Below are 14,209 nucleotides of genomic sequence, written 5' to 3' on the forward strand. Positions count from 1 at the left end.
TCTATTTTGCGGGTGCAATTTTTTTTGGAGCAGGTGCATTCATACAATTTTTTTTGGAGCCCATGGATTGATGTTAGTTTTTCGGAGTCACACGTCGCGATGCGCGTGATAGTAGGTACAGAGGGGGAGGATGGACGGACAACTCCTAGTAGTAAAGATACACACAAACATGAGCAGTAGCTAGGACGGACAGACAATGATAGTGCAGATTTTACCCAATATAGATACTGAGGTACAGGTTATAATTCGCAAGTTACTTGATCTGTAACCTATGTAATAGTTAGCTATAGCTTCAATTCAATTCATTGAACAAAGTTCGGTATGAATTTTATCATCTTAAAAAAAAATGCATATGTAAAGATGAAGCAGTCGTTCGATGGCTTACCCGGAGCTGGGGGTAAATTATCATCGAACCGCAGAGTGCTGGATGCATGCACATGCAGCTAGGCTAGCTAGCATGCAGTTGGTGTTTGAGAGAGAGGAGGAAGAGGCTGGAGACGCATGCATGGTCGTTCAATTCGCCGGTGCGTGCATGTTTTCCGGATCATGTCAGAGCCCGGCCCCGGCCTGCACTGCACCACTATGCTTCGCGGCATGATGCCACCCATCCCTTTCTAGCGAAAACAAGGCAAATCTACCTATTATTTGCAAAAAAAAAAGTTTCGCACGACGAGAGGACGACACGCCACATGATGCACTGACCAACCGATCGATCGATCGATCGGTGCAGCATCCATCATCACAATCACAGGTTTTATTCAGCTCCAATTAAGAAGCTTCCAATTCCCCATGCTCGATCGATCGATCGCGTTGCAGCTAGTGCACCTGCAGTACTTAACTTTGTGCTGCTATCTGATTGGGAGATCGATAATCAGTTCAGAAGTGTCAATGGCGCACGGTCAATAATCAGCCGCTGATCACCGAGTACATAACCAAAGCAGAATAATAATGCATCTCGACATTACTTGATCAGATCACATGCGTGCCACCAAACGCACTAGTCGTCGTCATAATACGAGGAGGTGGCCGGGGATAAGCTATCCAAAGCATGCATATTATCTACTACACATATCCCTCTAATCAGGGGCCATGTGTACGACCTACACGTTTAATTACTACTAACTCGTGTAGCTTATCATCGCCATAGACGACAGCCTAACTAATTAATCTGCAGCAGCCAGCTAGTAGTCCTTCTCTTGCAGTTAATTAATTTCGTCACAAGTCTTCGTCTTTGCTACTACTACTCCCTCCATATTTTTTTATACGACGCCGTTAACTTTTAGATCCATCTTTAACCATTCGTTTTATTCAAAAAAATTATATAATTATTTTGTTATAATATGATTTATTATTATAAGAACTTTAAGTATGCATTATAATTTTACATATTTGAATATAAATTTTAAATAAAACGAATGGTCAAACGTAATCCTAAAAGTCAACGGTGTCATACATAAAAATATGAAGTGAGTCCGATACTAATGGATACATGTCACTGCAGCTAGCTGGGCTAGCGGCTCTACGGTCGATTCGATTCGATCAGACGATACAGATGCATGCAAGTAAGCAAGTTGTCAGGTTGGCCGGCAAGTGTGCAGATGAGCCCAAGAGGCACGAGGGCTAGCGTACGTGCGCGTATAGATTCATGCATGGTGTGTCGATCACTACACGTACGTAGTACCAAACCCGCAACTGTTTCGTACGGCGCGCATGTCTCAATCAATCGCCGGGGACCTGGCCGCGTTCTTTGCCCAGTTATTAATTCTCCGATTTTTCCTCGGCTTCTACGTGCTATCTACTAAACATCACATCTTTTAAATATATATATATATATATAAAAGTTTAATATCTTATCTTTTAAAATATAGATAATTTTATCGCTTACACCGTTAAATAGTTATCAGAAAATCGTATAATTTCATCTTTTATCAACAAGTAGAAAAGATCACTCAGGTCTCTGAACGTTGCGCTGCAAACGGCAAACTGCTTGTTGCGTTCTCTCCTACACGCGCGCGCGAGAGAGAGATCAGTATTAATTCAGAGCGCGGCATGTATGCGTGGGCGTGGGCCGCAGCGGTAGCGCGAGGAGCCACGCCCATGTGCATCCATGTGCCTTGTCTCCTCGCGCCGCGTCTAGGGCCACCACCCTCCTCCTCCCTCGCCTCGCCATCGATCTCCTAGCTAGCTAGCTAGTACTCTCTCTGATCTCCTAGCTAAAGCTAACCCAAGCCAAGCTTCTTCGTCTTCCTCCCTCTCTCTCTCTCTCGGAAGCTATAGCCAATGGAGACATGGGCTCCCCTTGCTTTCCCTTTCTCTCCAACTCACACCGGAGATCTTATCCGGTAATCTGCGTACATGCGTACAAAAAGATCGTGATGATCAAGTGGTACATGCATATGCCATAATGCCAATGCCTACAAATATGTCCTTGTTGCTCATGGTGTCGTTGTAAGATTCTTGGTCCATTGCAAGGCTTGCAACACCTGCCGCCGTATCGACTCTCTGGGTAGCTTTTGGTAGCTTAGATTGGTCACCACCATGGGTTCAGAACCAGGCGTTCAAGCAGCCGGCGGTGGTGGTGGCGGCTCCGGGCGGCTCAAGCGGGCGCTGCTCAGGAACCTCATCCTAGGGCTCAGGAAGGCCGGCGTCGCGTCCAGGGAGATGGGCTTCCACGAGAGGAAGAGCGCCATCAAGCGCGCCGCCGACGCTGCGCTCGCCTCCGCCAGGGGCGACGCGCCGTGCTGGAGCCGCTCCCTGGCGGCGGAGCTCGCGCGGCACCGTTCTTCGGCGATCCGACCAGCTCCTTCCGCCGAGCCCTGCAAGGCGCTAGCGACGCCGCCACGGCCGTCGAGGAAGATGGTCTGCAAGAAGATCCTGAGGAGGAGCCTCCTCCGGCGGCCGAAGCCGGGGAACACCACGGCCGCAAACAGGGCGTACGGCGCCGGCGTCGTTCTCGCGAGGGCCATGGTGAGGAAGAGGACCAACGTGTTGAAGGAGATCGTGCCGGGAGGGAAAGCTCTTGACGTGTGCACGTTGCTGGGAGAAACCCTAGACTACGCCGTGTCCCTGAAAGCTCAAGTCGATGTAATGCAGCTTCTGGTGAGGACTCTCCAAGAACAAAAGAAACTCAAGTAAGTCTCTAGCTTAACCGATCTTACATACAGTGCTTGCATGGCCTTCATTGTTAATTGCTCTTGAGCGTTAATTAACACATATGGATGGCATGAACTAGTTAATTGAACTGGCTAGCTAACCATGGAATTGCATGCTGTGTTGACAGGTAACTGAAAATGCTGTTGCATGCAACAACAGTATAGTGTACTACTGAAGCTGCAGCGAGGAAGCCCAGATTTGATCATAGATAATGCTTGTAAGATGCTTATTTAGTTGTTCATTGTTCAAGCTAGCTTCCCCCTCCTCTTCTCTTTCCAAACCGATTCGATCGTCCTTCATTTTCACCGAGCATGTGATCGACCATGCATGAGTTATATGCTCATGTTAAGGGTCGTAATGTGTAAGTATAGTGTCATGTATATATTTGTCAGCAGTGTCCCATTTTCTTTTCTACAAACTGCATGCAAAACGTGTACTAGTCTAGCTACATAAGAGCCATGTATGTAATGATGTAGCAACGTATGTTCAATGAAGCAGTTTTTTTATACAAGCAGTGTCTACTTCTGTGCTGTATGTAATGCTAGCACTATGCTCTAACTCATATTCTAGTTAGCCAACTGCTAGGTAGCTAGTGTTTGTTCTTCTGTTAGGAGAGTACGACACTTGTGGATGCTAAAAGGAATATATAAAAGTACGACTAAGTTTGTACTAGCACTTTAATTTAGTCCCCAAACCTACACAGAGAGTAGCTATACTTAATTAAGGTGCAATTAATTCTTGTTTATAAATTAAGCTGATAATTATTGTGTTTTATGTGCATTTACAAGTCAAGTGCTTGAGCTGAGCCAACTACAAACGAAGATATAAACAGATTCGGTTTCTTGCACTAGGTAGCTTCATACAACAATGGAAGCTCTCTCACTTCACTGATTTACGAATAAAAAATAATTTGTAAATAATTTTTTTATACACATGTTCTTATTAATATAAAAGTCAAGAATAAAAACAACTACGATAAAAAAAAACTTAAAAATCTACTCCAAATTTAATATTTAAAATTTAAACTTTGACATGGACCGCTTAGCTTTTTGAGTTCTGACGTCCCATTGACAGTCAGGGCCAATGGGCAGTGCAGTACAGCAGTTATGCTGAAGCCTGAAGACCTCACTCTTGTTGCAGTGATTCACTGGATCTATTCAAATCTATACTTAGGTGGTTTTTAGTTGCCAAAATTTTTTAGCAAAAGCATCACATTGAACGTTTGACCAGATATCGAAAAAGATTTTTGGACACGAATAAAAAAACGAATTTCAGGCTAATTAATCCGTTATTAGCACATGTTGGTTACTGTAGCACTTATGGCTAATCATAGACTAATTAGGCTCAAAAGATTCGTCTCAAGATTTCTTTCATAACTGTGTAATTAGGTTTTTTGATTCATCTATGTTTAATGCTTTATTTAGGTGTCCAAAGATTCGATATAATGTTTTTGAAAAAAAAAATTTAAAACTAAACAAGACCTTATCCAACGAACCGATTGTGTATTTCACCAATTGCCTAACCTTATCCGGAGAACTAGTACTAGCTGTGATCAGTGGAACGTACAGTAGTAATACGTACATGGAAAATAAATGCCAGGACTAAATTAAGGCAATCTGTGCATTGTCGCTGTGGATGTATTAGTGATCGGTAAATTTTTTCTCTTAGCGAATACGCGAGAGAATGTGAGTATATTTGCATTCGGAAAAAAAAAAGTTCAGAACAACAGTGATCAGTAATGTTCACTATTATAAAAACACTAGCTAGCTAGCGCATATCACTTGCATGCACACAATGAATTTTTGGCTAAAGTTAGCTCGGGTTAAAGTTCATATCTCACCTAACAAATAGTAATGTCAATTTGATAGGGACGGGGAGATGCGTGTCGGAAGATCTAGCGAAAGAGAAGCGTGCGACGCACAAGCAGATGATGGCGATGTATTATGCATCGTCGCAGAAAATGCAAGTAGCTAGATCGATCGAGACTAGAAACTCCCAGCAAACAGAAAATTTATGGGTGTGTACTGTTGGGAATCGGTCGTCAGACTTTGATAAGTTAATCGATCAGTGTGCTCAATTAGCTGGCAATCATGATATGTGTTCGCTTGTTCTAGTTGTTGCAGGATATGTGCGGCCTTTTTAAAATTGAGAACTTTCGCACCCTTATCTTTTCATGTATTTTTATAAACTAAGATTTAAAATTTCAATCTTAAATTTAAAGTTGATTTTAGAATATTTTATTATAGTTTATTTTTTAATCTTGAATTGGCTTTTACATCGTAAAGAATACATATATAAAATTTTTTTTAGAAATTATTTTTCGTTTGCAAATATGTTGCTTGGTTTTTCTCCCGAAAAAGCCAAAAAAATCACCCCTCTAGTCTCTTGAACAACCTAATCTAAAATTCGCTCAATCTAAAATTCGCTCATATGGACATTTAAATATTAGGCCTTTCAGGGTTGCTACTTATATCACTGCAACTAGTACACTACGTGCGTCTCACTCTTGCATACGTTAAGCTAATCAATTTGATTAATTAATTAGTTTGGTCAACTGTTCGTTGTGGCACGTAGGAGTAGTCCACAAAACGATGAAAACAGGCATGTGGCTAGCTAATTAAATCCTCAGTTGTAGTGCAACATGGGAGCCAAACTGTGAAAGCAACACAACCAAATTTATGACGTCTACTGTCTAAAAACGATCTGGTAACTAGCAGCTGCACTATACAGAAGTGCAGCAGCCAGCATCGTTACTACTAAAACAGACTTGCAATTATACAGACCCAACAACTAATATAACTGATACAGTCGATCAGACGAGTGTACACAGTAGCTAAGAGTGTGTCACGGACATGTGTCTCTTCACACTGATAATTAAGTCTGATATGATGATGGATAACTGCATACGACCATACAAGATTGATTAATGGTATTATTAGCTGTAGCCGATATATGTAGAGATATATACGGCCGATCGATCAGTCGCTGTCGCCTTGTTCAGAGAGGCCCGGCGAAAGTCCCGTTTGCCCTCTGCTCCTTCCATCTCTCGATCTGCAAACGCAATGCAAACAAAGAACATGCACGCATGTGAGTTTATTCAGACTTTTGTCTTCCCAAACAGTCATCTAGAGAATATTTGCATGCACTGATCGATGCACGCACCCAGTACACTTGAAAGATCTTAGCAAGAGAGGTACAGTACTAGTAATAGTATTCGAGAACAAATTAAAACGAAACTGTACAGTAGTAGTAACTAGCCTGGACCAATCTGCAATTGCAATTGAGTATTCTTTTATTTGTCATCGTTACCTTTTATATCTATTTTTGACTTTCCTCTTATTCAAAACTTTCATAAAAATATATAAATTAAATTCTTCTTAATAATAAATTAAATCATTTTAAAATTCTTTTTAATAATAAATTAAATCATAACAGCAATTAATAATATATTATATTTGATAAAACAAATAATTAAACATAGAGCTAAAAATCAACAATGCTAATTTTTTTTAAAAAACGGAGTACTGTACACAGGGCCGGCCGAGCGGCGAGTTGGTTCAATTCCGGCATGTAAATGGCCGTGCTACATGTACATCGTTCTCGGCGGCAGCAGCAGCAGCAGCAGCAGAAGCATCAGCATCAGTACCACGGCGTGCAGTGCAGTGAGCAGTGCAGCTACTTGGCTACTTGCATGGCTAGAGGTGCATGTATGTGCCTGCCCCTGAGCACGCATGCATTGCACATATTCTGTCCAGGACGAACCACTAGCAGTACACTAGCCGCATGCCTTGTCTTAACTATATCTACTTCTTCACGGACCACGAATGCAAATTATTCAATACAACATGTTTCTTTTGTCGCCATTCGAGAGGAGATGCATTTATCGATCGATATATAGTATCTCTGTCTGATCCTACTGCTGCGTTATCCTACCTTCGTTACTAAATATTTAACGCCGTTGATTTTTTTATACATGTTTTTTTATACATGTTTGATCTTTTATTTTATTATTTTTTAAAAAATATATAAAATTATATATATATATATACATAAAAATATATTCAATAATAAATGAAAATTTTAAAATAATTAATAATTATGTAAATTTTTAAATAAAATAAATGTTCAAATACGTAAAAAAGTCAAATACGTCAGACATTACTACTGGTTCAGAAGACTGCGTTATATGGAACAGTAACTTGTACAGCACATGTTACGTACCCATTCCCCGGGGCAGAGGGACCTGTAGCATTTGGCGTACTTGGTGCACTCGTCGGACCCTTCCCCCTTGGCTTCTATGCACCTGCACGTACGTATACACAACATTTACCACGAGTCACATTTTCGTAGCTAGCTAAGTATATATGCTATAATCTATATATAGATTCGTTGCCAGAAATTGTGTTTTTTTAGCGGGGTTGTAGCTGTAGGCAGGCGTGCAGATGGAACAGCTCGCTATATGGGTAGGATGGCGAACTTGCTTGTTGTACTCGATGTAGCACGTGAAGCAGCGCTTGGTCTGGTTGGCCGACGGGAACCGCCAGTCTCCCGGCGTCGTTTCCACCTTGATCTGCACCTTCCACATCACCACGCATCGCCGTTAATCACATGAACAAACATGATCAACCAAAAATATACCAGACGATATATACAAGGTGACTATTAAATGACATATTTTAAAATAAAAATAATTCATAAATAAAAATTTTATATGTATATTCTTAGCTATGTAAAAACTATGGCGGAAAATTAATCTTTGACAAAAAAATTTAAATTAACTCTAATTTTAAGGATAAAATTTAAATTTTAACCTATAAACATGAGTCGAGGAGAAAAGACTACGGTGATAGGCATCAAAGAGGAGATCGATCTCACGTACGGTTGGTTTGTCGCCCGTGGAAGGGGCGGCGCCGGTAGCCATGGCGACGATTTTTGCCTCGTTCGTTGCCTTGCCGGCCGGCTTGCGCTGCAAAGTTTCACGGTGAGTTTGAGGGGGCTTGGAATGTTCATCCGGGCAGTGTATATTATAGGTGACATCTGCAGCTTGACGATGCAGCGAGCCTGTGCGAGTTGGGCGTTGACCTGTGCGTAAAATACTGGTTTTGGTGGCTTCTCCAGCGTGTCCAGTCCACTGCTGCAATACAACGGGCGCTACCTGTTTTGCCTTCAGGTGGGCCGTAACTGGATTTTGTAGGCCCACGATTAGTCCAAGCACAATGACTAGCCTGTTATGGCTTTTAGGGTCAACTCGCCCCAATCGGGGCTTTGACCAAAAAGCCCACCTGCACGCGTGATTTTCGGCCCATCAGTAACGCTGCCAGTCCGATACAGACGTCGAACTTTTTATATATGTTTTTTAAAAAGGAAATATTTTTGTTTGAAAAAATTACAAAAACTCCATACGGTCAACCAGTGGACTATATATAAAAACTTGGGTGATATATAAAAACATCAGCTAGTTAGACGATATGTCTAACGTGTTAAACGTTAGTTCACGGTCGTTGACAAACAAACAGCTAATGGTGCTGGCCATATCTACCGATGGATATTAAGGGGGCCGTTTACGAAATATTTCTGGTCAATGAGGAGAGGTAATGGACGATTTTGCAGTCGGCTCCTCCTAGAGTGAATAAATCGGTAGCTCCATCTTTCTAAAGCGATTACGAATTGTTATGGGCATCCCGGACGTTTGCTATTTCGAATATAAAGTCCAGTTAGTGCGTGTTTTATATATTTCACTCTATGGCTAAATGTTGGGTCTACTTTTGCAATATTTTCCAAGAAAAAAAATCTATTTTGTTAATTTTAGTAAAAAACTATATAAATAAAAAAATTGACAGACGTCGTAGTCGCGTGGTCACTGGTAACGTACGTGTACGCGTAGGAGGGCAAGTGTCGCGTGGTACGTCAACCGTCAAGGTAGCGGCGGCGACGTACGGCTGCCGCTGCTGCACGGCAGTTCCGTCGTCGCGTCGCGTGCGTACGTAGGCGCGAGACCGGGGAAACGCAGCCACGACGTGTCCGTGGCTCGTCGATTGCGCCGCCGCAAGACATTTCAGCGTCCACTACGCACGTACGCACGTCGATCAATAGTTAATGAGAAAATTTACAATTAACTATACATTAGTTATTACTTAGGTACTAAACTTTTAATAGATAAAGTTTCGGTGTCTTCAGACATGTATAATACTCCCTCCGTTTCCTCCATTTTATAATGGAAAACTTTTTAATATTACATATATTCATATGAATGTTAATGAATCTAAACATATATATATATAAATTAAATATATTTATCGATTGATGAATATAATATGAAATGGAGGTAGTAGCGGTTTTTTTAAAAGATGGTAAATACTCCGTGGGTTACTTATGGTGAGAAACGCCCGTGACTGTTTTTAAGGCACAAACATATACTATATATTTGACTAAATGTACATAGAAAAGTAGCAAAATCTCTGAGACAAAATTATAGGTCTATTAAAGCTTACATTAAATATAGTTTAATATAATCTTTGCTTTGTATTACAAATCTGCTCTATTTTTTAAAAAATATGATAGAACTTTGAAACATCTGGTTTTAAAAAAAATTGTATAGAATACCGAACGGCGGGATTACTCCGTGTAATGGTGATGGATCCGGATCCTCGACTGTTCGCGGTAAACTTCACAGAAATTTATGTCATGTTGTCACGTACAGTGTCACTATCGGTGGAGATCGACGGATGCTGATTTTGTTCCGGTCGCCACAAAGGATTTGAGCGCGTGGAAATTAAAGCCTTGTTCGATCTTGTCATTTAATTGCACGGTTGAAGGTTTCATTTGCAAGCTAGCCATGTTGTTTGTCCTGATCAACATCAAACTGGCCACTTTTTGTGTGGGCGCCCCCAAAAGCGAAGGGCCCGTGTGTCCGGCGTCGTACGGCGACAGCGGATTAGTTTGATCGAGAGGAGCCAGCCAGGTTTGCTAGTATAGACAGCTCGCCTCTGGACTCCTAATAAAAAGCAGTAGGAAGCCTACGTAATAAACCTCAACTTATCACACTATCATTCCACATTACAAGAATGTTTGATGTTAGCTAAATTTATATGATACTAGTAAGTCTAAACAAATACTACTCCGTCTAAAAAAATAATTTTTAGGTTTTAGGTCGAGCGTCTGACCATCCGTCTTATTTGAAAATTTTATTAAAAAATTTAAAAAAAAAATTAGTCATATGTGAAGTTGTTTTATCATGTAGTAACCATAAAAATATTAATCATAAAAAATTTCAAATAAGACAAAGAGTTAAAAATTCTAAAAAACACAGAAATTCATTTATTTTGGGACGGAGGTTGTATTATATTATAAATAAATCTAAATAAGATAAAAGTCTTATAATAATATAAAATAGAAAAGTAGTATTAATATTTAATTTACCTGGAATATGGTCCAACTATCCACGTTAAAAATAGTATCATCCCTGCATCACATATAATCCACCCATTCCAAAATGCAAGTATATGTAGAATTTGGACGTTGTATCACACTCTCACAGTGTAAACATTTCTGATACTATAATATTTGTCAATCATTTATCATTAAAAAATATTATCAAATTTTATTTCCAACTAGCCTCATACCTCTATTCACTTCTTACTTACTGAAGGAGAAATACAATATTTTTATCTTAAATTTAATCCCTACTAATTAAATGAGCCAAAATTTTTATATTTTGAAACAAGTTAGTGGATTATAAAAAATTTTCACGGAAAATATAAATTTAGTTTTTATAAAGACCGCAAGAAACAACTCACAGCATTGGATAAAATTATACCAAAAGTTTGCAATATCTTGAAGCTTACGCACTCGATCCATCGACCATCGTATTTTTTTTGGACCTGTCCAGAAAAACGTATTATAGGAGTAGCTGTCATGGGTCACGCATGATGAATGATGAAAAAGAGAGGAAAAAAAAAAACAAACCAAACAAAGAATCAGTTCGCCTCCGTATCCACCAAGCCGTACGTGATCAATGCTCCTCTCTTCCTCCCTCACCTAAAACTACACAAATGTTCCTGGTTAGTGCCACGTCACTCTCTCACTCATCACTAGCTTAGGTGGTGTTTAGCTTAGGTGGTGTCTGGGAAAGACTAAAGTTTTAGTCCTGTCGCATCAGATGTTTGGAACTAATTCAGAGTAATTAATATAGATTATTAATAAAACTCATCTATAATTTTGTACTAATTCGCTAGACGAATCTATTGAGCCTAATTAATCCATGATTAACCTATATGATGCTACAGTAAATATTTGTTAATTATAAATTAATTAGGCTTAAAAATTCGTCTCGTGGATTAGCTCTCATTTATGAAATTAGTTTTTTATTAGTCTATATTTAATACTTTAAATTAGTGTCCAAACATTTGATGTGACATGAACTTAAAAACATTTTAGCCCCGTGTAAAACGCCACTTAGTATATTTTCACTCAAAAAGGAGTAATCGAGCAAAAAGAAAGCGTGCATGCACGAATCAGAATTCACAAGTGATCCTATCGATATCCACTGTATGAGCATTTTTTTTGTTTATTTAACAAGTGTTAATGTTAAAAAGAAAAGACTATAACAACACTTGATAAATAAGAAATATAGTGTGAGGTAGATGAACATAAACTGAGAAGAATTTTAAATAAGTGATTTATAAGATAACCAACACTAAATAATACCACATCTATATTTAATAGATAACAACACCGTTAAATTTTGTCACATATTTGGTTATTCGTTTTATTGAAAAACTTACTTATTGTTTTTTAATTTATTTTGGTTAGATTTGTACTAAATATTTTTAATTATAACTCATGTTTTTATTATTGTACATGATTTTTAAATAAGATGGCGCCGATTAAAATACGAAGAAAGCGCTATAAATATTTATATTTGATACAATATTTAAATTATAAATAATTACACGTGGACACTCACGTCCCAACGACAAATCAAGTCAGCTTTTGACCACTCAAATCAAATCAGGGGTTCACATTAAGTATCTTGACGCAGTATTGATTAGTCTGGGGACACCAGTTAGCTAGGAGCACTACCCGTAATAAAGTCATATGCATGCGCGAACTACAGGGCACCAGCGAAAACACTTGCAGGGGTCACATGGGCAGTACGTGTGCACGCAGCTCTGCAGCCAGTGCTTGCCATGGCAGGCAGCTTGGGATCCAAACATTATACAAGCATTGGCCCTGTCCGAAAGACCTTTTGGCAATTGTTTCTTCTAAAATCTTCCACTCTCATAAAATATTCCATGTGTTCTAAAATATAACAATTTTAAAATTATTCAGAATATTAATCACTACTTATATTATACTATTCAGAATATTAATTGTCTCACGAGCTACTTCTTATTTAAAATTATTCTCATTTTGTCTTCATCCATCCTTCATCTCCATCCATTAAATCACTACTTAAGGGACATAATGGCCTTTTATTCTTTATTTTAATCTTGGCTAAACAACTTAGTGATTGTTATACTGCATCTGTATTTTAATTGATTTGGCGGATATTTGATGTTTTGTTTTATTTGAATATACGAAAATATATGTTATAACTTAAATGTATTTAGTAATAAATCCAATCACAATAAAACAAATGATAACTATGCAAGTTTTTAGAATAAGACGAACGATCAAACATAGATAAAAAGTAAATAGCATCATTTAGTATATTTCATAAAAAACATCATTTAGTATAATACAAAGTGAGTAATTTGGAACATGTGTTGTAACTCTCATTTATATTCTGTTTAATCGCTTGGATTAGTCTAGTAAATCATAAGCCATAATATGAAAATGAAGCATGTCCTTATTCTCACCGCTGGTTTTTTATCTGGTGTTTTTTAATGGGAATGATGGTTTGGAAGGACATATTTACGAACGAAAAATAATTTATAAATAAATATTTTATATGTGTATTCTTAGTGACCTAAACTTTAAATTTTGGTTAAAAATTTAAAATCAAACTTTAAATTTAAAATTTAAAATTTAGCTTATAGGTATAACCAGAAGCGAAAGGATGTGGTTGAATAACAAGGTAACACGACACTTTGGCAGCAATGGCTTGGGTGTGTGTGGAAAGGTAGCCACGGAGAGAGAGAGGCACACGAAAATGATCCATATGGGCTCTCTGGCTTCTTGTTGATTGGATTGTGAAATTTGGAACGGATCCTTTGTTTGGAAGTGAATCCACCGCATGGCTTCTCTCGACCAACCCGACATTATGCATGCTCTCCTTTTCTTTTCTCGTGCTACTGGTAGACCCGCACTCCAGGCGGCGCAGCAACCGTGATCTCGAACGGCAGTTGAGGCTGCACCTGCACGCAGAGGCCGTCCACGACAAGACATCGTGGGGGCGAATCGCGCGCAACTGCACCCCAAACCGGCCGAACGGCACGCGAGACACAAATCCAGCAAACGATCGATCGATGGATCCAACCAACCGCCCGGCCGGGCGTCGCATGCCGGAGCAATCGACGTTTTGTAGAAGGACATACGTGTGCTAAATCCTGGAGAAACTAACGTCATGTTTAATTTTGAAAAACTTTTTCTAAAAAGATCACATCAAATCTTTGAATATCTAAATAAATCATTAAATATATATGAACATTAAAACTAATTATATAATTATGAAAAAAATCGTAAGACGAATCTTTTGAGCATATTTAGAACGTGATTAGCCATAAGTGCTACAGTAACCAGCATGTGCTAATGATGCCATACTAATGATGAATTAATTAGACTCAAAAGATTCGTCTCGGGGTTTTCAGGCGGAATCTAAAATTTGTTTTGTAATTAAACCGCGTTTAATACTTCAAATATGTGTTTAAAAACTTGATACGATGATTTTGCAAACAAAATTACAAACTAAATAAGACCTAAACAAGAATAGGACGAGTGATTAGCACGTGGAGAGGAATCAGAGCAGCATTGGCACCAACAGCCCAAGTGTCCAACGGGAGAACGTACGCAACTAGGCGGTCTACAGTCTGAACTCTGATTTGGATTTTGCTCT

At 39.1% G+C, this 14,209-nt stretch overlaps 2 protein-coding genes across 2 annotated transcripts; one reads left to right on the top strand and one right to left on the bottom strand.

The window, feature by feature from the left end:
* Positions 1-2,214: 2,214 nt before the first annotated feature.
* Positions 2,215-3,661, top strand: LOC102703941 (transcription factor IBH1-like 1). Its single transcript, XM_015833653.2, has 2 exons — positions 2,215-3,131; positions 3,281-3,661. The coding sequence occupies exons 1-2, from the start codon at positions 2,539-2,541 to the stop codon at positions 3,282-3,284; spliced, it is 597 nt and encodes a 198-aa protein (XP_015689139.2). The 5' UTR covers positions 2,215-2,538; the 3' UTR covers positions 3,285-3,661.
* Positions 3,662-6,058: 2,397 nt separating this feature from the next.
* Positions 6,059-8,100, bottom strand: LOC107303659 (cytochrome c oxidase subunit 6b-2-like). Its single transcript, XM_015833720.1, has 4 exons — positions 8,033-8,100; positions 7,635-7,723; positions 7,375-7,456; positions 6,059-6,204 (listed from the first exon to the last, which is right to left on the bottom strand). Exons 1-4 carry the CDS (start codon positions 8,072-8,074, stop codon positions 6,151-6,153), a joined length of 267 nt encoding a protein of 88 aa, XP_015689206.1. The 5' UTR covers positions 8,075-8,100; the 3' UTR covers positions 6,059-6,150.
* Positions 8,101-14,209: the final 6,109 nt, after the last annotated feature.

This window comes from Oryza brachyantha, chromosome 2 (genome assembly GCF_000231095.2).
Source record: "Oryza brachyantha chromosome 2, ObraRS2, whole genome shotgun sequence".
Lineage (NCBI taxonomy): Eukaryota > Viridiplantae > Streptophyta > Magnoliopsida > Poales > Poaceae > Oryza > Oryza brachyantha.